The sequence below is a fragment of the Rosa rugosa genome, chromosome 5, assembly GCF_958449725.1.
Source record: "Rosa rugosa chromosome 5, drRosRugo1.1, whole genome shotgun sequence".
NCBI lineage: Eukaryota > Viridiplantae > Streptophyta > Magnoliopsida > Rosales > Rosaceae > Rosa > Rosa rugosa.
Genome location: NC_084824.1, coordinates 22,503,066 through 22,525,796, shown reverse-complemented (window position 1 = coordinate 22,525,796; position 22,731 = coordinate 22,503,066). Strand labels below are relative to the sequence as shown.

Here is a 22,731-nt window from a genome sequence, read left to right as displayed (position 1 = left end):
CGATCAGTCGCTTGGACTGCCGCCTTAGATTGCGATCCTTGCGGTTGCTATATGGGATGGCAATGCGGGTGTTTTGGTGGCTGATCTGAGGCCGAGTTCTAACTGCATGGATTTGAGTGGGTCTGCTTTGGATCGGCGCAACTGGGTCTCGGATCAAGGTCGTTTGACTGGCTACATTAGTGGGAGTATCACAGTCATCGTTGATGGTGTTTGCGGGCGGAGGGTTGTCTGGGCCTCTACTGTTCGTATCGGTAGCAGCGCATCGACCTGATTGTCGAGTCTAGAGCTGCGTTATTGACGAGGGCTAGTAGCGGAGACTCTGTTGCGACTTTCTAACGGTTTCCGTTTGGGGCTTTTTGGCCTGGAGTGTGTTTTTGAAGATGGCGACGGTGATCCGGTGAAGGTGCAGGACAGCGATCTAGCTCAGTGTACTTTCATTGGCAATGTCGAAGTCTGGCTGAGTCGACTTGGTTTGGCCTGGCATATTTGGCTGAACTAGGCCGAGCCAAACTTTTCCAACCGAACCATGTGTCTCGATCCACCAAACTTCGATAACCAATTTCTCAGTTTCAGAATACCGAACTGCACTCCTACACTTGGTACGATATCAGTTAGACAAATGATAGAGGTTCGGTATGTCGAACTGTACCGATATTATAAATAAATTATATTTTTATGTTATTTTTAATACATGGCGCTCTAATAGCCGTTAGATCATGATTATCGTGTGCCTTCACACAATAGATTACTAACGACGACCTCAAATCATCTAGGGTTCGAGAATTCCCTCATTCAGTCTGCAGACCTCATCTCTGTCACTCCTCTCTCTCTCTCTCGACTCCCCTAACTGAAACTATGCCGATCTTGCCAATCTAAGCAAAACTATGCTGATAAATCGCTTGCAAGAACTCATATCCCAAATCCCCAGCCTTATTTCTCCACAATTTCAACAGATTCACCCAACATTTTAGAAACACACAAATTATGCAGATCCCTTCATCGAAAGCTATACATATTGGAACGTGAGGTAATCTATATCACTATTCTTAATTTCTTATGTTGTTGTTCACTTTTTCTTGTCGATTACTTGATTTTGACCGATTTCTAACATCATCTCTTCACCCATAATACCTATTGATTTGCTAGGCTTCTACATGATTAAATCCGGTGGATTGCGCGAATTTTGAAGATTGAAGAACATAGAGTGGTTGTTCAAAGGTCAGTAAGCTTTAGCTTTATTGATTGAGTTTCGATTTGTTTGTGCTTTGTTTACTCTTTTACTGAGAGAATATGAGAGCATTATGACCCTAAGAGCTAACTCTCTTGGTTTGTTTAGTTTATTAACTGCAAGGAGGTTTGCATAGATTGTCATCCAGAAAGATAGTACAAGAGGCATACATGTTCGACGTGCTGGATAACATCAGAAGGTTTGCATTCATGCTTTTGTGCTCTTTTACTGAGAGATCATAAGATGCCATTGAGTAGACTATTTTACTGATTGATATTGTGAATGGAATTTGGTTATTTGTTATGACTTTCCTGGTATATGGTTTGAGCTTGGTAAATCTTGGCACAAATCGTAACAACATAAAATGTTTTTAGCATTTGTGTATGAGCTGCTATTAACATTCTGGTATATGGTTAGAGCGTACTGATAGATATATAGTTGCTATTTGATCAATATTAGTTGCAGTAGTTGATTTAATTATACAGTAGTTGCACCCTATGTTGGCGTCTTGTTTATGTGGTTGATAATGGATGGTTTGCATCTTTTCTGTGTTTACTCTTTAGATATGGAACCAACATTGTCTGCTAGTCTCTCAACTAGTTCAAGTACCTCCATAACCTCTGCCCTTTTTTTTTTTGGATAACTGAAACATTTCATTGATAACGGGCGAAGCCCAGAAATAGCCCAGTAGAGAAAGAGGCCCATACATAAGAAATAGGAGTAGTTATCTCCCAACTAAAACCAGTTGGAATTAGCAGAAGGGGATAAAACCCAGAAATAGAAACAAGAACACAAAAGTATCGAGTAGTCAGCTCGTTAGTCTTCAAACATACGGGCAAGGAAGACCATCATTCCGAAGGACCATTGTCATAGAAGGTGGTGGCTGGTTGGCCCATCTATCAAGACCCACCCTCCGATTAGCAAGCAAAGCTGCTACATAAGCTGCTTGATTCGCTTCACGGGGAATCCATTCCCAGATAATCTGATCAAAATACACACTCCTTTGACGGATTTCTCCGATTATAGGAGCAATAGACCAGTTCTTGCAAGTAGTATTACCCTTGAGATCAATGATTACATCTAATGAATCAGATTGTACTCTTACTCTCTTTAGGTCATTTTCATATGCTAAATTCAGTCCCAGAAGAACTGCTTGAGGTTCTACAATTATCATTGAGCTATTGCAGCAATGTTTGGAGGCACCACAGATCGAGCTCCTATCCTCCGACCTTATAACAACTCCCAGACCACTATCCGACGGGCTAGTCCAGGTTGCATCAAAATTAATCACAGCTATCCCAGTTGGAGGAGGTTTCCAAGTTTTTTCAGCAGAGACACCATTGGGATGGAGCTTGGGACGAGGAGCAGAAATATCCCAATATTCAAAAGCCAAATTGACGCCATATTGGAGAACATGTGGAGGAGAAAGCTGCTTATTTTGGTACACAAAATCGCACCGAGATTTCCAGATAGCCCAGCACAGGAAACTAATCAAAGTGAGTACCCAATTCTTCTCAGTTGTACTATATGAGACTTTGAAATCTCCAGTAACCATATATCAATAAAAGAAACTTTTTGCTTATCAAATTTTAGTCCCAATGGTGATCTGAACCATATTAGGTCCACCCACAGGCATAATTGAAGAATATGCTCAAATGACTCATCAAAAGTCCCACAGATTGGGCAAAGAGGAGAGGAGATCAATCTTTTATGGTAGAGATTTAGGAAAGTTGATGCTGCTCCATTTAGGACTTTCCATAGGAACATTTTGATTTTTGGGAGGGTTTTAATCTTCCATAAGAGTTTCCAGCACTTGGAAGTAATAGAATGAGAGGATCCAGTCCTCAACACATAAGAAACTAAATCTTGGGAATAAACCCAATGGTATCCAAACTTGACTGAGTACTCCCCATTTTTGTTCCGCGGCCAAATAAGTCTGTCCTCCGCTTCTCCAAGACCAATAGGTTTAGTCAGGATCTTATCTACCTCTGTAGGTTGAAGAATGTGTAGAATACTGTCAAGTGCCCAAGAATGCATGTCCCAGTCAATCAAATTATGCACCAACCTAGGAGCATTACCTTGATCAATACCAGTAGTTGAAAGAGGTCTGGTATCCCGTGGAGGTAACCAATTATCCTCCCAGATGTTAATTTTGTAGCCATTGATGACTTGTCAGCTTGCTCCTTTAAACAGTATGTCTTTAGCCTCTATAAGACTAGATCAGCCCTAAGATGCTCTGTAACCCTTCTATGCTTTGATGAAGTCACATCCTAGGAAATATCTAGCTTTTAGAACTTTGGCCCAAATAGTGTCAGGTTGTTGGATGAGGCGTTAACACTGTTTTGCCAAAAGGGCAAGGTTAAAGTGATAGAGGTCACGAAAGCCCAGTCCTCCCTCATTTTTAGGTTTTCCTAAGTGATCCCACTGCTTCCAATGGATCTTGTCGCCTGACTCGTTAGAACCCCACCAAAAGTTACTGAGAACTGAATTGATATCATCATAGATTTTCTTTGGGAATTTGAAGCAGGCCATAGGGTAGGCCGGTACAGCCATAGCTACTAATTTGATTAGGACTTCTTTGCCGGCAGTAGAGAGTGAACTAGCTTAATACTAACCCTCTCCCTGATGTAAGATAAAGCTTCCTTCTTTGACCTACCCCAAATTGTAGGAAGCCCAAGGTAGGTACCCGGATTGTCCACCATTACAAAATCTAGTAATGCACACATAAGCCTCCTCATTTGGTATGGGGTATTGGGGGAGAAAAAATACTTGACTTCTCATGGTTGATTTGTTGACCAGAAGCCATGCAATATTCTTTGAAAAGGTTCACAAGCTGCCAGCAGTTTAATAAAGTGGCTTTCAAGAAGAAAATGGAGTCATAGGCAAAGAAAAGGTGGGACAAGGTTAGGCATGATATGGTAAGTTTGATTTCCACTAGTGTCCTATCATGTATAGCATTGGAGAGACGATGGGACAAGACCTCACTAACAATAAGGAAGAGGTAAGGGGAAAGGGGGTCCCCTTGCCTGGGTCCTCTGCTAGGCTTAAAGAAAATTCTAGGGTTGCCATTAAGGACAATAGAGAAAGAGACAGTAGACACACAAGCCATGATTAGTTTAACCCAAGCCCTTGAGAAACCAAATTTGATTAGAGCCATCTCAAGAAAGTCTCACTCGACTCTATCATAGGCCTTATTCATATCGAGTTTAAGTCCAAACTCGTGATTTCCGCCTTCTCGCTTCAAACAGAGGTAATGGTAAGCTTCATAGACCAACATGATATTGTCCTGTATCAACCTCTCAGGGATAAAAACATTTTGGTTCGGGGATATAAACTAGGGAAGAAGGAGCTTAAAACGATTAGCTAGAAGCTTCGAGCGAATTTTGTAGAAATTAATGCATAAGTTTATAGGCCTGAAGTGGGATGTTTTCTCTGGATTTGGGATTTAGGGATAAGTACTATATGAGTTTGGTTAAGGCTATGTAAATTGACAGACCCTATACCAAAATCTTTGGAAGTATTCAACATAACCTCATTTACTAGGTTTCAATACTTGTGATAGAAAAGTCTAGGAAATCCATCAAGCCTTGGGGCTTTAAGGGCTCCAAGCTGTAAAGTGGCTTCCCTGACTTCTTCCATAGAAAACGGGGCCAACAAACTACAATTCATATCGCTGGTCACAAGTGGAACAACACCCTTGAACACTTTAGCCCACTGTCTTGTACCTGTACTTTGAAAAACTCGTTTGAATTGAGTTTCAAATTTAGAGCTAATTTGTTTCTCTCCGACTATCCACACAGCATCATCAGTATGTATGTTCAAAATATGATTTCTTTGTCTTCTATGAATTCTGGAGTGATGAAAGTACCTTGAGTTTGAATCACTAGTTTTCAACCAATTAACCCGGGACCTTTGGTGCCAAAATTATTCTTCTCTAACCCATAGATTTACCAGTTTTGTTGAAATGGAATGTTGTTGCTCCGTACTGTTGTATGGATCTAGTAATTAAAGCTCTTCCAATTCAAACAAACAGGCCTTGATCTCATCCTTGTTGCATTTGGGGAATTTTTGTTTGCTCCAAGATATCAGTCTTGATTTGCATCTCTTGAGATTGTCAATCCATTGCATGATATTTGGGAGGCAGGGATCAGTTCTCCAGCTATCCTTAACAATAGGGAAACTTTCATCATCATCAGCCCAATAGGCCTCAAATTTAAATGAGGACTTCACTTGCACCGGGTTTGTTTCAAGAAGAATTAGGCTGTGGTCAAACCCAACTTTAGTTAGGTGAGTAAGGCAAGTATCGAGCCAATTCAATAACTAATTCTAGCATACCAGACTACGATCAATTCTTTCTTGTAATACCACCACATTATCCTCATTTCGAGCCCAAGTGGACCTTTGGCCCTTGAACCCTATATCCAAAAGAGCATTAGTTGAAATAAAAGAGCCTATGAAACGTCTTCTATTTGTATCCCAAGCAACACCACCTTCTCTCTCATGCTGGAAAAGCAATTCATTAAGGTCACCGATCACTAACCAAGGGTTGTCATCATTACGACTCTTATAGTTCCAGGAGCTCCAGAAATCAGCCTTATCTGTATAGTATGGAGGTCCATACATCCATGTTACTCTTACCGTACTACCATTACTTGGAGTGCTAATGATAGTATCAATAAAGTACGTACTTTGAGTAATCAAGGATAGCCACCTTATGCTCAGTTTTCCACCATAAACTCAAGCCACTAGCAGAATTGATGGGATTGACATTGTATCCTATACCAAAACTCATCTACCTTCGAATACTATCTACATAACTACTACTTTTATGTGTTTCTGAAAGAAAAATGAAACCCAGAGAATGGGAGTGTATGATCTCCCGCATTGTTTGAACTGTCAGTGACTTCTCCAATCCCTGACCGTTCCAAGCAATGCAATTCATTGAGACCGTGTAGCTGCATTAAGCCAGCTGCATTGTTTGAACTGTCAGTGACTTCTCCAATCCCTGACTGTTCCAAGCAATGCAATTCATTGAGGCCGTGCAGCTGCATTAAGCCAGCCGCCACAGCCTTAGAGGTGGGTGAGCTCCTCCATACCTTCGGATCCAAGATCATGTGGTCACATCTTCGGTAGATTTTGATCAGGTGCTATAGTAGTTATAGTGCTCTTTGTGTCTTCGAAGGGCTCAAAGGTCCCCTTGCCTCGGCCTTTTTTGCCTCTTCCCCTTCCTCTTCTCCTGCCAACACTTGTAGATAGTCTAAGGTTTGGGCTACGGATTACTCTGGCTTTCTTTGTAAGGCATCTGGAACTAGCCTCCTCATCATTTCCTTTATTGTGTTTTCTTTTCAAAGGTGTTACCTTAGAGCTAGACTCAAGGATGGACTTATTAGAGATGGAAACAAGGTTAGGCTCATTAGAAGTCTTGTTAATCGAAGATTCTAATTCCATTAGTCTTACCAAAGTGGCTTGAGTAGTTGGCCCAGTAAAAGTGTCCATCGTAAGTGGTGCAGGAAAAATGGGTTGTCATTAAAAAACTCACCTTTTTCTTTGAAGGGCCATGGGGGGATAACTTCTGGATCAGCCCAAGAGCCCAGATGGATGCTCATCCCATTCAAAGCTCTAGTGATGCTTCCATTGCGAAACATGGCCCCATGTGCGTCAGGGTCAAACATACTACGACCATTCTTTGTGTACCTTGGTCTTGGTATCACTACAGTAGACAGTGAGCTATCATCTTTTGTCAGTGCAGGCCTAGAGGTGTTGTCACCATCACTTGTTGGAGCTTGTGTTAGACCTGTGTTGTCCCTCTCCTGTGATCCCCTGTTCTCCCCATTCAAACCATTAGGTAAACCGGAGCTGCCTGATATCCTGCGAAAAATTCCGGTGGTCGGAGCATAAGAGTACTCCAGAGGGTAGGACTCTTGTGTAAAAACCGGCTTTTGGGGTGGTTCTACAATTAAAGAGCTATCATAAACAACACCCAGTTTGATGAGTAAAGGATTGACCTGGTATCTACAAGACGTGTTTGAGTGTCCTAATCTTCCACAGTGATAACAGAAGTTCTTGAGGTTCTCATACTGTAGCCTAACCCTTGAGACTCTGGAATTGGAGCGAGGAAGTTGGACAAAAGTTGTTAGAGGCCTTCTTGTATCAAAATCCAATCTGATTACGAGATATCCTCTATTCCCTACAACCAAAGGATCTTCAGCGTCAAGTACTGACCCCAATATTTCCCCCAATTTTCTTCCATTGTTACGAGTAATTTGGTCCAAGGGGACTCCATGTGCCTGTACCCAGTTAGTGGCTCGATTGACCTTAATATCATCAATGGAATGATAATGAGGCCAGTGTCGAATAGAAAAACAATAGCCCTTAACATTCCATGGGCTATCCTCAATCAACTTCTTGGCAATCTTCTCTGAACCAATAGTTAAGGAATAGGTGTTCTTTTTTACTCGAATGATATGAATCTGGCCCAGAGTTTTCCAAATGTCCATCAGAATGGCTTTTACCCCACCTAGGCTCGGTTCTTCATCTGCAATTAAGATCCCAAGTAGGTTGATACCATATTCCAGGTCATGAAAGTCTGCAACATTCTTAAAGTGAACAGACATTGCCTCAATAATTTCCTCATCCTCAAAAGAGATTTCATCTTGTGGGGTAGATGATGAAGCCATAAAGACAGTAAGGATAATGAAACAGTGCTAAAAAGTATAAGCACAAGAAAGACAAGAGACAGAGCTCTGTAGTAAAACTACAAGAGTTGGTTGCCTAACTCTGTGAGAGTAGGTAAGTAATAAAGGATTAAAGACAATAAGTTAGAGAAGGCTGGGAAAGGGAACAAAATCACTAGATAAGTAGGTAATGGCTAAGGAATCTAATGGTTCTAGTATCATTACTAAGGGTCAAGGATCTGACTCTTTTGTAGGCTCTTAAAAACTCCAAAGGAGCAGTGCCAAAGCGTAGAGACAGATTGCTCCTTTCTTGATGAAAACAAGAAAGGATTAACCCTACGAATCAACTACCAACAGTCTAAATCCCAGATGGAGGGTGTCGGAGAAAGTGTAGCAGAAGGAATCTATTGTTGGAAGATAAGAGACATACAAATTCTGGAGAGAATGAGGATATTGTCTCACCTCAAATACATTCTCTCCCTAAACTTCTGCCTTGAATCAGTTGAATGTAGAGCAGAGCTCACCTGCACAAAACCAAACACTAAACTTAGGGTCAAGTTCATGTGTAACTACTGAACCTGAATTAGCTACATCTTTATCACCCAAACCAGAGCAGAAAAGAAAAGCTACCAATGCTAGTCCTCAGTGGGATCATTTCACTACGTGTAATATCCATTGAACTGAAGATATTGATCCTATTTGGTGTACCTACAACTATTGTCAAGAGAGGATCCGGTGTTGTACTAAGAAAAATGGTACAAGTTCCATGATATCCCATTCTAGGAAGTGTGCTAATTGTCCTATATTTGAACCTACTGACCTAGGCAGAGTAAAGTTAACAGAGACAATGTTTCTGGAGCTATTGTGTATCACTCATTCAGCCCAGCAAGATGTGATCAGAAATGTATTGAGTACATAATTAAGGATGAGCTTCGTTTTAGACATGTGGAGAAGGATGGGTTTAGGGTATTTGCGTATGAGCTGCAACCAAGATGGACACCTTTGAATAGAAAGTAGATAGCTAGTAGAATTTAGGATATATACCAGCTAGAAAAGCGAACACTTATGAGTCAGTTAGCTGCAACTGAAACTAGGATTTTAATAACGATGGACACTTGGACGTCAATACAGAATATAAATTACCTAGTACTCACTGCCCATTTTATGGACGTTGATTGGGTTTTGCACAAAAGAATCATCAACTTTTGTGTCATAACTAGTCATAAGGGGGAAGAGATAGGTAGAGTACTAGAGAATTGTATACGGCAATGGGGGATAACCAAAGTGTTCACCATAACTGTGGACAATGCTAATGCTAATGATTTGGCTGTTGTCCACATGAAGAAGAGGTTGAAGAGTTACAAGACCCTAATGTTTGATGGGGAATATCTGCATTTGAGATGTTTTTGCCACATCATTAATTTAATAGTTAAGGATGGTATTATGGAGCTGGAGGGAGGTATTGCAGCCATTTGGCACTGTGTCAAGTACATTAGGAGTTATTCCCAAAGACTTGACAAGTTTAGGAAGTTCTCGGTGCTTGAACACTTGAGGGAAAATGCCAATGTCCCGTTGGGTGTAATTACAAGGTGGAATAGCACTTACTTGATGCTTGAAGCAGCACTCAAGTATGAGGCAGTGTTTGGGAGAATGGCTAGCAAGGTGGAATAACACTTACTTCACTCAAGTACAAGGTGGAATAACGCTTAGTTCACTTGGTTTTGGTGGCCTATCAGTAGATTTGCACCGGTGCTTTACGGCGGCAACGCGAGTCAGAGGCGGTGGTGGTTTGGACACTGGGGCATCCGTAGCATGTATCATCAATTGGGCCATGTTGGGCTGGAACTATAAACCTAGCAAGCTAATTGGGCTAGGGTTTCTTTTGGACCAGAGTGGGCTACCTCAGTGCTGTGGCACTGCTGGACTGGGGTGTCTTGGGCCCAAAAGATTTTTTTTTTTCTTCAGATGATGAAGTTGACGGTGAATTTCCACTCTCTTCTCCTAGTATTTTTTAATCTCTACATGTCACAAAAGATCTAGTATCTCTGATGAATTTTGTTTACTTCGAAGTACTGGGTTTTTTGTTAAAATAAAAGTGTGTGGACTTTCAAAAAGGTGGATGTACTGGGGGTATTGAGAGCTTATTTTTTAGAATAACTTTTTGTATTATGTGAATTGGCTCTTTCTGACGACCCCATAGGAGTGAGTCAATTTTGTACTACTTACTGAATTTTAATACAATCACTTACCTTCTTCGATAAAAAATATTTAAAAAAAAAAACAATTATAGATATTTTAGATGTTACTTTATCAAGATAATTTTTATTTATTTTTTTAATTCAATCAAGAAATAAAGTAAATTTAACTTTAATGTTTTTCAAGAAGATGGACAAACTATTTAATTAGGATTTAAATTTTATAAGCAAGTATCTTTAATAATAAATTTATAATTCCGTTATTCTATATGTTAATTAAAACGTTAATGATCGGGCGAAATAATATCGAAGTGGAATTTCAAAATTTTTCTGATCTTTCATCATTTCTTAAATTTCATTATTTTTTTTCTTTTTTTTGAAATGTTTTTTTTTTCTTTTAAATGAATAGAAAATTACATAGTAGCACATGACCAAAGATGTAAACACAGAAAACCCACTTTCAAAAAGATTTATACAAATAAGGACATGAGCCCAGACCCAAAAGCCAAATGATGCAAGTTTGACTGTCAATTTTAATGTAAAATGACCAAAATACTCAGTTTGTTGAAATATTTACGCGTATGCCACTGACCCAATACTAACACCCCAAAACAGAGAAGCATCAAACAGCTCGACCCCCCATTCTCGAGACCCAGTGACTCGGAAGAAGACCCGACCGAAATTTCCTTCTCCGGCGACTAAATGACGGCGGACCACCGTCAATTGTCCCGACGAGCCCAGCCTCAGCTGCGACCTCTGCAGAATGGTGTTTCAATTCTTTGCTGGGACCGCTTTGATGGGGAGCTTCTTCGCCGTCGTGTTGGCCTAGATTCGTTCATTCATTCACATGGTGGTCGGTCCTCGATCGGATCTGGAATTTGACGGATGGATGAAATCTGTTCTCTTCATTAATTTCTTGTTGTTCTTTTAATTGATGTTTTAATTTGTTGTTGTTATTTTTGTTCATTCTATATTATTGGGTTTGGGGTTTGACTCATGGTGGGATTTGACGAGGACGACGATGATGATTAGTGTTGTTAATTATTTTGGTGATTCATTTGTTTCGGAGAGGAGTCGACACGAGCACACTCATTTGTAGAGTTGAGTCATCTGATGTAAATCTTATAGTTTGAATAATAAAACTTTTGTCATTGTTTATCTAGGGTTCTCAAATTTTGAATTTAATTTCATTTTTTCGATCACTCTATCTTTGAATTGCGATTTGTGATATCTAAGTTGGAACTAAATGATGAATGGATTCATTTCTGTTTTGAGCATGAACGCACATTGACGAACGAGCTAAGAACACTAATTTGTGTTGTATTGATATCATTTCTTCAATGCTTATCTTTGATTTAAAATCTCTCAATTAGCGATGACGAGTACAAGGGCAGTAGCAGGACTAAGCGATGACGAGTGCAGTAGCAGGATTAGGCGATGACGAGTGCAGTAGCAAAACACTAGTAGCAGAACTGGGCGAGTATGAGTGTAGCGAGTGCAGTAACAAGATTGAATTAGTGCAGTAGTAGGATTAGGCGATGTCGAGTGCAGTAGCAGAACACGAGTACAAGTGCAGTAGCAGAACTGGACGAGTATGAGTGCAGCGAGTGCAGTAGCAAGTATCAGGATTTGAACGAAAAAGAGTTTGGATTAAAGAAAATAATTAAGATTTAGTTATCCATGCATGAAAGTTAGAATTATAAATGTCTTATTGACACATGGCAACAAAGTAACATAAAGAGGTTATTCTAAAATATATATATCCTATCCAGAGCGATGCCTCGCTCTGAAATTTCAAGGCGAAGGCCAAAGTACTGTTCATAGTTGGTCAAATTTTTGAACTTCTGATTTTGCCCGTAGACAATTTGAATAATGCCCAACAAATCATTTGGCCTGTTTATTATTATTATTATTTTAAAAGAGTTTTAGTATGATGATCTCTTCTTAATACATTACTTTTGGTATCTTTTTTAAAATTCTCAAATTGCCTATAGCCAATTTTCTTGCCCAACAGACCATTACACACCAAAGAAATTTTGTTGCTAGGGTCATTATTTTGTTAATTTTGAACAAAGTTTAAAGAAAAAACCACCGAAAGAATTAGAGATGACATTAAAAAAAATATACAGTAATTTTGCTTATACTTTTTTATTTCACCATGAGAAAAAAAAATTGCATGCAGTAAGATTATATCAAGCAAAGTTTTTTTTTTTAATCAAAATTAACAAATATCAAAATAAACAAATACAAGTGTGAGTGTATAAATTGTCATAAAATTATATCGAACACACTTAAACGATAAAAAAGACGGTTCGCACGTGAGAGCACAGTCGTTGCGCGTGTGAGAAGGCTAGTATATATAAAGGGATTAGAAGTCAAAAGAAGTAATTAAGGGTAAAAAAATAAATTAACTCATGACAAGTGGCAAGTAGAGAGGACAAATCCTTATAAAGGGATTAGAAGTCAAAAGAAGTAGTTAAGGGTAAAAAAATAAATTAACTCATGACATGTGGCAAGTGAGGATCAAAATTGTTATATGTTTAATTCAATTTTTAAATGATGTATTTGTTAAGTTATATTTTGTCAATAACTTATATGTAATTTATTATAAAATGAAATTGTATGTTTCTCATACACCTAGCTATTATAATCTTGACTCCGTCACTAATCCTAGATTGTCGGCGGATAGATATGGCTATGAAACTAATTTCAACTGACCCAGCTTTTCAATTCTTGCGTCACGGCACATAAGATTCAGATCTTCGGAAATTTTCTGTACGTTTTACTCAAATTGGTGTGACAAAATTTTTTGTAAACGTACATACATCATCGATTTTGGAAAAGCCAACTTTCGCTGTTTGATCACGCAAACACCACGGGAAAGGCACAGTAAAGCTACTGTGCACATTCTAATTCGAGCGAAGGTGACAAACTTGGTACATACATATAATAGAGAGAAACCTGAATATACTGTAGGCTGGGACTTCATTATGCATGCATGAACATTCATCAAAGAAGCTCAAAGAACAAGAACAAGAATTATACTGTACGCAGGTAGTCTCTGTGTCTCTGTGTCTCTCTTTCTGTTCATTTATCCCGCCATATCCGTTCACGTGTTTAGAGGTCAGTTTTATTTTCGTCCCATTCCTGTGTATCATCATGTACTGCTGGTACCGCCACTGCTAGACCCGATATCCCGCAGTTGATATAGCTCTAACATATCAAAAGAATCATCATTACAGTCCTTCTTTTTAATTTTCCAAAACCAAATTTGTTTCATGCAATAATTAGACTTCGTACCTCTGGTTCTCTGCAGCCTTTTTATCCCTTACCACAGCCAGCAATAATCCCTGTGGCAATAATACGTCTGATGCTTTAACCGTTAATGTCTAAGTGCGTCTTAATGGTGGTTAATGTGAGTCCCGCTGTAATAAGTGATGTTCCTCAATTGAATTGAACCTCAACGAGAAATGTTAAAGTTGGTCATCCAATGATTAAGAATCCTTCACGTGGTTTAAAATCTCGCTTAAGTTATAGCGAAACTTAAAAGAAACTAACAATTCAATATCAATTTAGAGTATTTAGATATCAACTTTTAATGTATCAAATGATTCAAATGTATGATTTGGGTCCCTCTTACTAAATGTGATGGAAAACGTCTGCTAGATATTAACCTAGCTAGTAGCAGCCAGCAAGAATACTTGTGTCCATCATTAAACTTAATGTGAGAAACCTAAATCGTGATATTTCAACCGTTAATGTCTAAATGCATGATTTCAAGCCGTTGGTTGACGTACACATATCTCCCTACCTATAACAAGATGTTCGTGATGTGAATTGCATTCCTGTAAAAATTATTAACATTAGTTATTTACGTTGCCTCCTGATAAGATTATGAATTGTTGATGTCATTTGAAAATTGAAATTGATAAGTGCAATGGATAACATGAGTAATTTGAGCCGTTGGTTGATGTATGTGTGATTTCCTATAACTAGTGATCTTTGTGATTTGAATTGCATCCCTGTGAAAATATTACCATTAGTTATTTGTGTTCCCTATACTATTATGAACCGTTGATGTCAATTGTTAAAAAATGAAAATACCTAGCGCTTTGCTAGGGTTGGGAGAGCGCCGCTCTTGGCCTCTCTGTACCTTCCTCCGTCATCGATGGAGTACCTTTCCGACACCGATCTGGGCGTCGATACCTTTGCGCACGGTTCACATCGTGTCTCCTAATCGTCCGTGGCTCGCATTCTTGCCGGCGACGTCTTTGTGTTCTCATATTCAATTTGGTCGTGATGGTTCTTTTCAAGGGGAAGATGAGGCCGCGCTGCTCGGCTGGAAGACACTGAGAGTTAGTCGACTCCGACTAAGACGGGAATGACTGAAATTTGTTTTGTACGGTTCTGGTTTGGTGGGGCTGTCACTGGGGTTTTTTGGCACGGCGGTGTGAATGGGGGAGAGTTGTTGTGTGGCTAGGTACGATGGGTTGTTGCTTATCCATGATCACAGGTGATGGGAAGATGCTAGATCGGAGGCCGGAGTCGGGTATTGGTTTTGGCGTTCGCTGCCCCATGACCAGATGGGATTGGGTCTGGCGTAGAAACTTTTCTGTCCTCCGTGGGAACCACCCTACGACTGGTGAGGCAGGCAGTGACACCTTGCTTCGATTGGATAGGTCCAGGACGGGAGTTCTCCGCCGAGGAATGGCGGCGCAGTAGTTGGAATCAAGGGCAGGGCAGGTCTGGGTGCCTAGAGAGTGTTTGGGTGCCCAACTGTGGACCTAGGCTCCTTTTTGTTTGGGCTACTCAAGATTGGCCTTTACTTGGGCTTTGTTTTCTGTTTGGATTCGCATCTGGGATCCAGGAGACCTGTTGTGGACTCTTTTTTCCACTACACTTTGGAATTGAAATTTCAGCTACCTAGGTAGAAAATTGCTCTCTACTCGACGTATTAATTTGCGTGGAGTGGGTAAGGTCGGTCACACTACTGCTAGTTACCTTGATAGAAGGTTACCCTCTATTCGAAGAATATTTTTGCGTGGAAGTATGATTGACCATATTATTGGTACCTTTTTACATAGCCCGGGGTCTACCTGGTGCCTCATCCAATGCTTTTTAGCATCCCCTATTATCCTCTCTAGGTTTTATTTCCGATGTCTTGTTACATCTAGTATTGTTTCTGCTATTTTTCATTTTGATGTAGTCTCTACACCCATAAGTTGTAATCTTTCTTATTATTATTAATAAAATGGTTGACTTTTACTCTTAAAAAAAAAAAAAAGAGAGCTGTTGATGTCATTTATAACTGATAAGTGTAATGGATAACATGGGTAATTTGAATTATACTTCAAAGTAAAGGCAAATTCTAGCACATGTCTTTCATTACATTTAGTGTGATCGAGGGACCTAAATCATACGCTTGATACGTTAATTGTTAATGTTTAATTACATCAATATGACCTTGAGCTGTTGGTAATTACAACATTTTTCTAATTTGAATTGAACCTCAAAAAGAGAAATGTTAACGTTAGTCATATGCACTGCTTAACGGTTATGAACAACTGATTGTTACAAATCTCTTACTTTAACACCTAGTATGAACAATTTGAATTACAAACTATAACGTAAGGACAAATGCTAGCGCATGTGATTTCATGCATATAAAGTAAGGGGGGGGTGTGAAATTTGCACACCCCACTTTACATTCTGCACACCCTTTCTAATTTTTTAATATTTTCTGATGTTCTCTTATATTTGTTTCCCATATTACCCTTCTTCTCCAACCACTCAGTGCCCAACTTTGCTTCTCTCTTCTTCTTCTTCTTCTTCTTCTTTCTCTTCAGCCAGTCAACCCCAAGTCCCCAACTTTGCTTCTCCTCCAAAAACTAAAGACCTCATCCCCGTTGTCTATTCTCCTCCTCGCGTCCTCAGCCACGAGCTTCAACGAAGTGTCTTCATTAATTATAACCTTCTCCGGAGCTCGTTCTTGAACTCGCGCTCGCCCTGGAGGAAGCCGGAGTCACTTCTGGATAGCTGGAAGAGCCACTAAATCTATACACAATTTTAGTATGTGGCTACAAACAAGAATTGCGATTTGGTGATTTGGTCCAATGAATTTGGTATTGGAACCGTGCTCGATGAGGCCACAGCCGGCGGCTGAGTATGAGCCGGCTGTTGGGGGGGGGTGTGAAATTTGCACACCTCACTTTACATTCTGCACACCCTTTCTAATTTTTTAATATTTTCTGATGTTCTCTTATATTTGTTTCCCATATTACCCTTCTTCTCCAACCACTCAGTGCCTAACTTTGCTTTTCTCTTCTTCTTCTATCTCTTCAGCCAGTCAACCCCAAGTCCCCAACTTTGCTTCTCCTCCAAAAACTAAAGACCCCATCCCCATTGTCTATTCTCCTCCTCGCGTCCTCAGCCACGAGCTTCAACGAAGTGTCTTCGTTAATTATAACCTTCTCCGGTATTCGTTCTGGAACTCGCGCTCGCCCTGGAGGAAGCCGGAGTCACTTCTGGATAGCTGGAAGAGCCACTAAATCTATACACAATTTTAGTATGTGGCTACAAACAAGAATTGCGATTTGGTGATTTGGTCCAATGAATTTGGTATTGGAACCGTGCTCGATGAGGCCACAGCCGGCGGCTGAGTACGAGCCGGCGCCGGAGAATACGCCGGAGCAGGCGCTGGAGCATACGCCGGAGTGTAGCTTGAGCCTCTAGCCTGACCGTTGGGGTTTCCTCTTCCTCGGCCTCGGCCGCGACCACTGGTTGAACCGCCGCGATTAGACATTGCGGTGTTGGCTCAAATTGAAAGAGAGAAGAAGAGGAGGGACTGGACTGGAATGGGGTTTTAGAGAGAGAAAAGGAGAGGTTTGCGGTTTTGGTGTTTTAGAGAGAGTGAGGGGGCTTGGAGTCGCCTTCGGGGGCGGTGCGTTTGAGGAAGCAGACGAGGAGGGAGAAGGCGGTGGCGTCGGCGGCGGCGCCGGCGAGTGGGACGAGGAGGTGGGTGCGGTGGGGCTGTGGTGGCTGAGGGGATGAGGGTGACGGGGATTGGGTGTGGTGCACCTAAATCATACGCTTGATACGGTAATTGTTAATGTTTAATTACATCAATATGACTTTGAGTTGTTGGTAAGTACAACATTTTTCTAATTTGAATTGAACCTCAAAAGGAGAAATGATAACGTTAGTCATATGCACTGCGCAAATGGTTATGAACAACTGATTGTTACAAATCTCTCACTTTAACGCTTGGTATGAACAATTTGAATTACAAATTATAACGTAAGGACAAATGCTTACACATGTTATTTCACGCACATAAAATAACTGTTTGGCAGTTAAAGTTAATACCTCAACAGATCTCAGATCTCAGTTTGCAATTTTATATTTAACTATTTCTCCAAATACATATATTGGTAACTGTTGATAACGAATTTTACTATTTACTTTTCTTTTCTCTACTCCAAAGCAATTTCAGAACACTTTTGCACAGAGGACTAGAAGCTAACAAAGAAAGAAATGTGAATATAGCATTTGATATTAGGTGGCCATTCATTATTGTGTACAAGATTCATCATTCATATGCTATATTTGGGCAACGGGCATGTCCTAACAAATGAGTAGGCAAAGCATATTTTGGGATACAAATAAATGCTTTGTCTGATAAAGAAAACCAGGAGGGGCAGACGGCAGGGCAACCACGGTGACTGTGGCTGTGGCCGCCGGTGGGATTGGGCCGTTACGAGTAGCTTTCAGACCCATGATTACAAATATAAATAAAAATAGCATTGACCAAACACAAAGCAGTCGACGTCACTTTAATTTAAACCCCATTTGTTTATTACAGCCCCTGCATGAGCTACTGTGCGCTTTAGCTTAGCCTTCCTCATAACGGCGTTAACAGCTGTCGTTTTGCTATATATACACGGCACTCCAACTCCTCCCCCCCTCGTCACAATCTCTGTTTTCAATTCTCAACAACTCTTCAGTTCCCCCCGTTCTCTCTCTCTCTCTCTCTCTACTGTGGGTGAACATAGAGAGAGATTTTGATGGTTGCGTGAAGCAAAAGCTTGGTATATTAGTCTCCAACACACTCTCAGTATCTCACTGTCGTTTCTCGATCGGAATTAAACCTTCTCTATTTGATCCTCGAAATGGGCAAGAAAGATCAGCACCAGCAAATAATAAGGGATCTCATGAGAGACAACCCCAAAGTCGAAGCCGTTCTTCACCTTCTCAGAAAACAAGCCCCGCTGACGGTAAAACAGGTTGGCCTTCAGATCTTGTCTTCAAAATTATTTCTTTTTTTACTGTTGGGTTGGGTGATTTAAGTTTTTTTTTTTTTTTTAACTGTTGGGATTGTTTAATTTGCAGGAGAAGTTTTGTAACAGTGCTTGTGTGCAGAGGTTTCTGAAAGCGAAAGGGGAGAGTGTGAAGAAGTCGGCCAAGGCACTCAGAGCTTGCCTTTCCTGGAGAAACACTATTGGGACTGGTACTACTGACTCACTACTACAAGCCAAACCCTTTGGTTTTTTCCTTTCTCTGTTTAAAAAGAAATTTTTTTTTTCTCTTTTTGTTTCTTTGGTTCGGCGTCGAATCTTGCTTTTTCTCACACTTTGAATTAAGCGTTAGATTACTTTAACCAAAATAGCCAGAACTCCCACTAATCATTAAACCCACTTCTTTTGATCTTGTTTTATTTTTTATTATTTTTTAAATTAATCATAAAAAGTGAAACTTGTTCTTGACTAATTATTTATTTTGATTTTTTCTGTTTTGAATGGAAAAACAGAAAACTTGATAGCAGATGAGTTCTCTGCTGAACTTGCAGAAGGCGTTGCCTACGTGTCTGGTCATGATGAAGAATCCAGGCCTGTTGTGGTAATTCCTTATTTCATTTTCTTTTTCTTTCTCTTAGAATCATATCAACTTTGCTAATTTTTGTTTTTTTTTTTCCAGATTTTCCGGTTCAAACAAGACTACCAAAAGCTGCATTCCCAGAAACTGTGAGTACCCAGAAAACCTTGAACCAAATTTGTTCCATTTTCTATTTTTCATGGAAATTACATTGATTTTTATTTTTATTTTCTGATTTTAGGTTCACTAGGTTATTGGTATTCACGCTGGAGGTGGCCATTCAGACGATGACCAAAAACGTCGAGCAGTTTGTTCTTCTCTTCGACGCAAGTAAGCGCCTAATATCTTCTCCCAAATTCACAATCTTTACGCAACACAAATCCAACCAGCACATACACATTCATATGACCAAAAAAAAAAAAAAATCCAACCAGCCATTCATAAGCACAAGGTCAATCTAGTCATTTCAAGTCGAGTTGCACTAATGAACTGCACGACATGGTGTTCCAATGAGAGTCTGAGAGACCAGACCAGGCACGCAACAATGTCGGAGCAACCGGCACTGTTGTGTCTACTCTGAAACTCAGATTCTCCCTCAGAAATTGTCCGGTGTGCCCCTGATATGTCAAGGTCCACTCCTCATTAGTGGTCCAGGATGACGGGGGCATTATCGGGATTTGGAGTCTATCGTCTTCCTCATCTAGAATTTGGTCAAGTCCTATATCCTTAAATGGGCTTTGATATCCCTGCAGAAGCACCCAGGATCCTACTTTTACTAGCTTTTGCAGAAGAAGCTCTCTGCTTTTGAGTCTTTTAACCACGGATTAAAGTTGATAATGTTGTTTATTTACTTGGGGTTGAAGTTTTAAAAGGAGGTTAAATGATGAATTATTGAAAGGCGTGGTTGGTTTTGGTGGTGCAGGCTTTTTCAGGTCAGCGTCGGCTTTTATGAACCTGCTTCTGCCAACCATGAAAATTGTGGCAGAGTACTACCCAGGACGGCTCTTCAAGGCGTTTGTCATTGACCCTCCGTCTCTCTTCTCCTATCTCTGGAAGGTAAAAAAATTAAAATTACATTAACCTATGGTTTATCTCTGTTCTAAATTAACCTATGGTTAGTAGCCCACAATGGCCGCAGCTAGATAGCTGGTTTTCATTTATTGCAGTGTTAAAAAGTCCAATGTTACTGTTGGGCATGCAGTTACTGTTTCTGTTTTTTACCCAAATATTCTAAGTCTTACTGCCACCTCACCCACCATCTATGTGCTTATCCCTTTGGGTTCAAATCAAGTCAATGAGTGCTTGTTCAGCTTTGCTTTTATGCTATTGGGGTTCAAATTATGTCACAATTATTGCTTTGTTTTGCTTTGGGAATACTAGGAACTGTTAAATCTAAAGCCTTATTACAAATCCTACCACTGTTGAGATAAGGAAATACCCACTTCTTTATTGTACCCAAAAAAAGAAAAACCACTAGGGTTTTGTACCAAAAAAGAAAATCCCACTGAGCAAAGTCATCATTGTTATGCTTGTGGGTCTTATAAACTAGTAGCATTTTCCCCATTGTCCCATTGTAGTGAATTTAATTTTTACCCCTAGGTAAGTTTCAATACAGATGAGGTGCCATTTAATATGTTTGCTCGCTCGCTCATTTGATTGTGCATTTTTTCATGAAATATCTAGTGGTCAATTTTACTAGTTATTGATCATGGTGTGACCACAAGGTGGAAGAAATTGTCAATCACTATCAGTGATGGATTTTTTGTTTTTGTTTGATTAGGGCGTTCGACCGTTCGTTGAGCTATCAACGGCTACGTTCATGGTTTCCTCCCTAGACTTCGAAGAGTCGATGGATTTCGACGACTTCTCCTCCTATCCTCGCGCCTCGTCCCTCCGATTCGACCCCTCATCAACGGCCAAGATCGGCTCCTGCTCCTCCTCCCGCTTCTCCTTCACCGTCTCCCACCACCAGATCGACTCCCTCAAGCCGTGGTACCTCAGCCTTACCGACACGTCGTCCTCCAAGGTCGGGCCCACCACCCCCTCCCATCTGGGACCCGCCCTCATCTCCCCACTCAACGCCAGGTCGTTCTCCTTCGCCTCCCCCGCCGCAAGGACGCCACGTGGCACCCTCCACGGCTACGGCAACTCCGCCGCCACCCGGAAGAGCCTGTTCCCGTCGACCCCGCTCCCACCGCGCTGCCGCCCCATGACGTCGTCATCCAGCGACGGCAGCAGGACCCCCCATCCTCCCCGTCCGCCGCGGACCCCACGGCCGTCGTTCTTCCAGTCCCCGGCGACGTTCTTCCGCAAGGAGTGCCACGTCAGCCGGACGGAGAAGTCGCGCGAGTCGTTCGTCCCGTTCGTCAAGTTCTACCGGCGGCCGTACGACGAGATGATATACCGGTCGAAAATGCGGCCACCGCTCGGCGGGCTAGTCTCCATTGTCTCCCCCCACCTCAGACGCCGCCACGTGTCCATGTCCCAGCGGTACTGATATCCCAAACTCCCTGAAGAAGAAGAAGAAGAAGAAGAAGAAGAAGGAGAAGAGCAAAAGTACATAGATTAAAAATTAACAACTAATAATTGATTAATTATAAATGTTTATCAAAGTCCAACTCTGGTCGTGCATGGGTTACAGAAATAGAGAGAGAAAGAGACAGCGTCCTAGGCAAGGTGTTCGCCATGTCTGATTTTGAGCTCTGTGGTTGCGGGAAGGATTTGATTTTCCTCGCAAAAAAGGAAAAAAAAAAAAAAGTCTACGTTTTCGGGTTTCGAAGGCTTCAAAAAGTAAAAGAAGCTCGGGAACTAGATAGCGTGGTCGAAACGGTGAACAACATTTGCGTTGGAACTCATCTGCATGCCCTTTTCTGGAAAATGAAAGAAGGAAAAAAAAATCTATGTTTCAGTTCAAATTTTCTTGAATATATATAAATTATTTTTGGTTTAATTCTTTTTCATTTATGCGATTATTTACTTTTTCTTTTTATATTTGAGACGGACCCAGATGGTTGAAGTATGTGAGATCATATAAAAAGTGGACCGACCCGAGTTTGAAAACTTGAACTTTGTAACCTTGTTCTTGGATGGGTTAGGGTCCATTATAGAAATGACTGGGAATATGTGTCGGGTTCGAGAAGTCAAAGCGGAGCTTAGCTAAAATCCAGCGTCGTTTTGATTTGATTTTTCTGGGAAGCAAGTCGTACGCTTTTCTGATCAAGTATTTGTAGCTACGTGGCTTTGGGAAGTCAAATTGAGTTTCTATATAGTCCGCTTTGTCCTGTAACAATTTGTCCTCAGGGTATCAAGGTTCTGTTCTTCAGTGGGTGACGTTTAGAGAGTAGGCTTCTTCTGCTTGGAGCTTAGGGCTTTTTGCAGTATAATCTGTGCTATGTGTTTCTGCTCTGAGATTTACTGCTTACTTCACTTGGGATGGACTCGGTGCTAAAGACCAAATACATGAACACGTAAATCCTGGCTAGTTTTATTATTCCGAAATTATATAATATTGACGTAATAGTAATAACAGCATTTTTTTTACTTCATTAAACTTGTTTGGAGAACCAAATTTAAAACCATGTAGTGAACAGTATAAACTCTCTTATTTGAAAAAGTATCTAAAATATGGAAGCTTTTCTAATGAGGATCATTAAAATGAAGACTGGTTAAAGACTTTTTTGTGAGACTCTCCGATTATATTTCCGCAAATCAATCATTATATGTTTAGATATTTACTTATAAAATTTTCCAACTTCACCTAGCG

General features: G+C 40.6%; 1 protein-coding gene across 1 annotated transcript; it reads left to right on the top strand.

The window, feature by feature from the left end:
- Positions 1–18,055: 18,055 nt before the first annotated feature.
- LOC133712590 (SEC14 cytosolic factor-like) lies at positions 18,056–21,918 on the top strand. Its single transcript, XM_062138699.1, has 7 exons — positions 18,056–18,379; positions 18,486–18,603; positions 18,904–18,992; positions 19,071–19,117; positions 19,210–19,298; positions 19,891–20,024; positions 20,749–21,918. Exons 1-7 carry the CDS (start codon positions 18,266–18,268, stop codon positions 21,463–21,465), a joined length of 1,308 nt encoding a protein of 435 aa, XP_061994683.1. The 5' UTR covers positions 18,056–18,265; the 3' UTR covers positions 21,466–21,918.
- Positions 21,919–22,731: the final 813 nt, after the last annotated feature.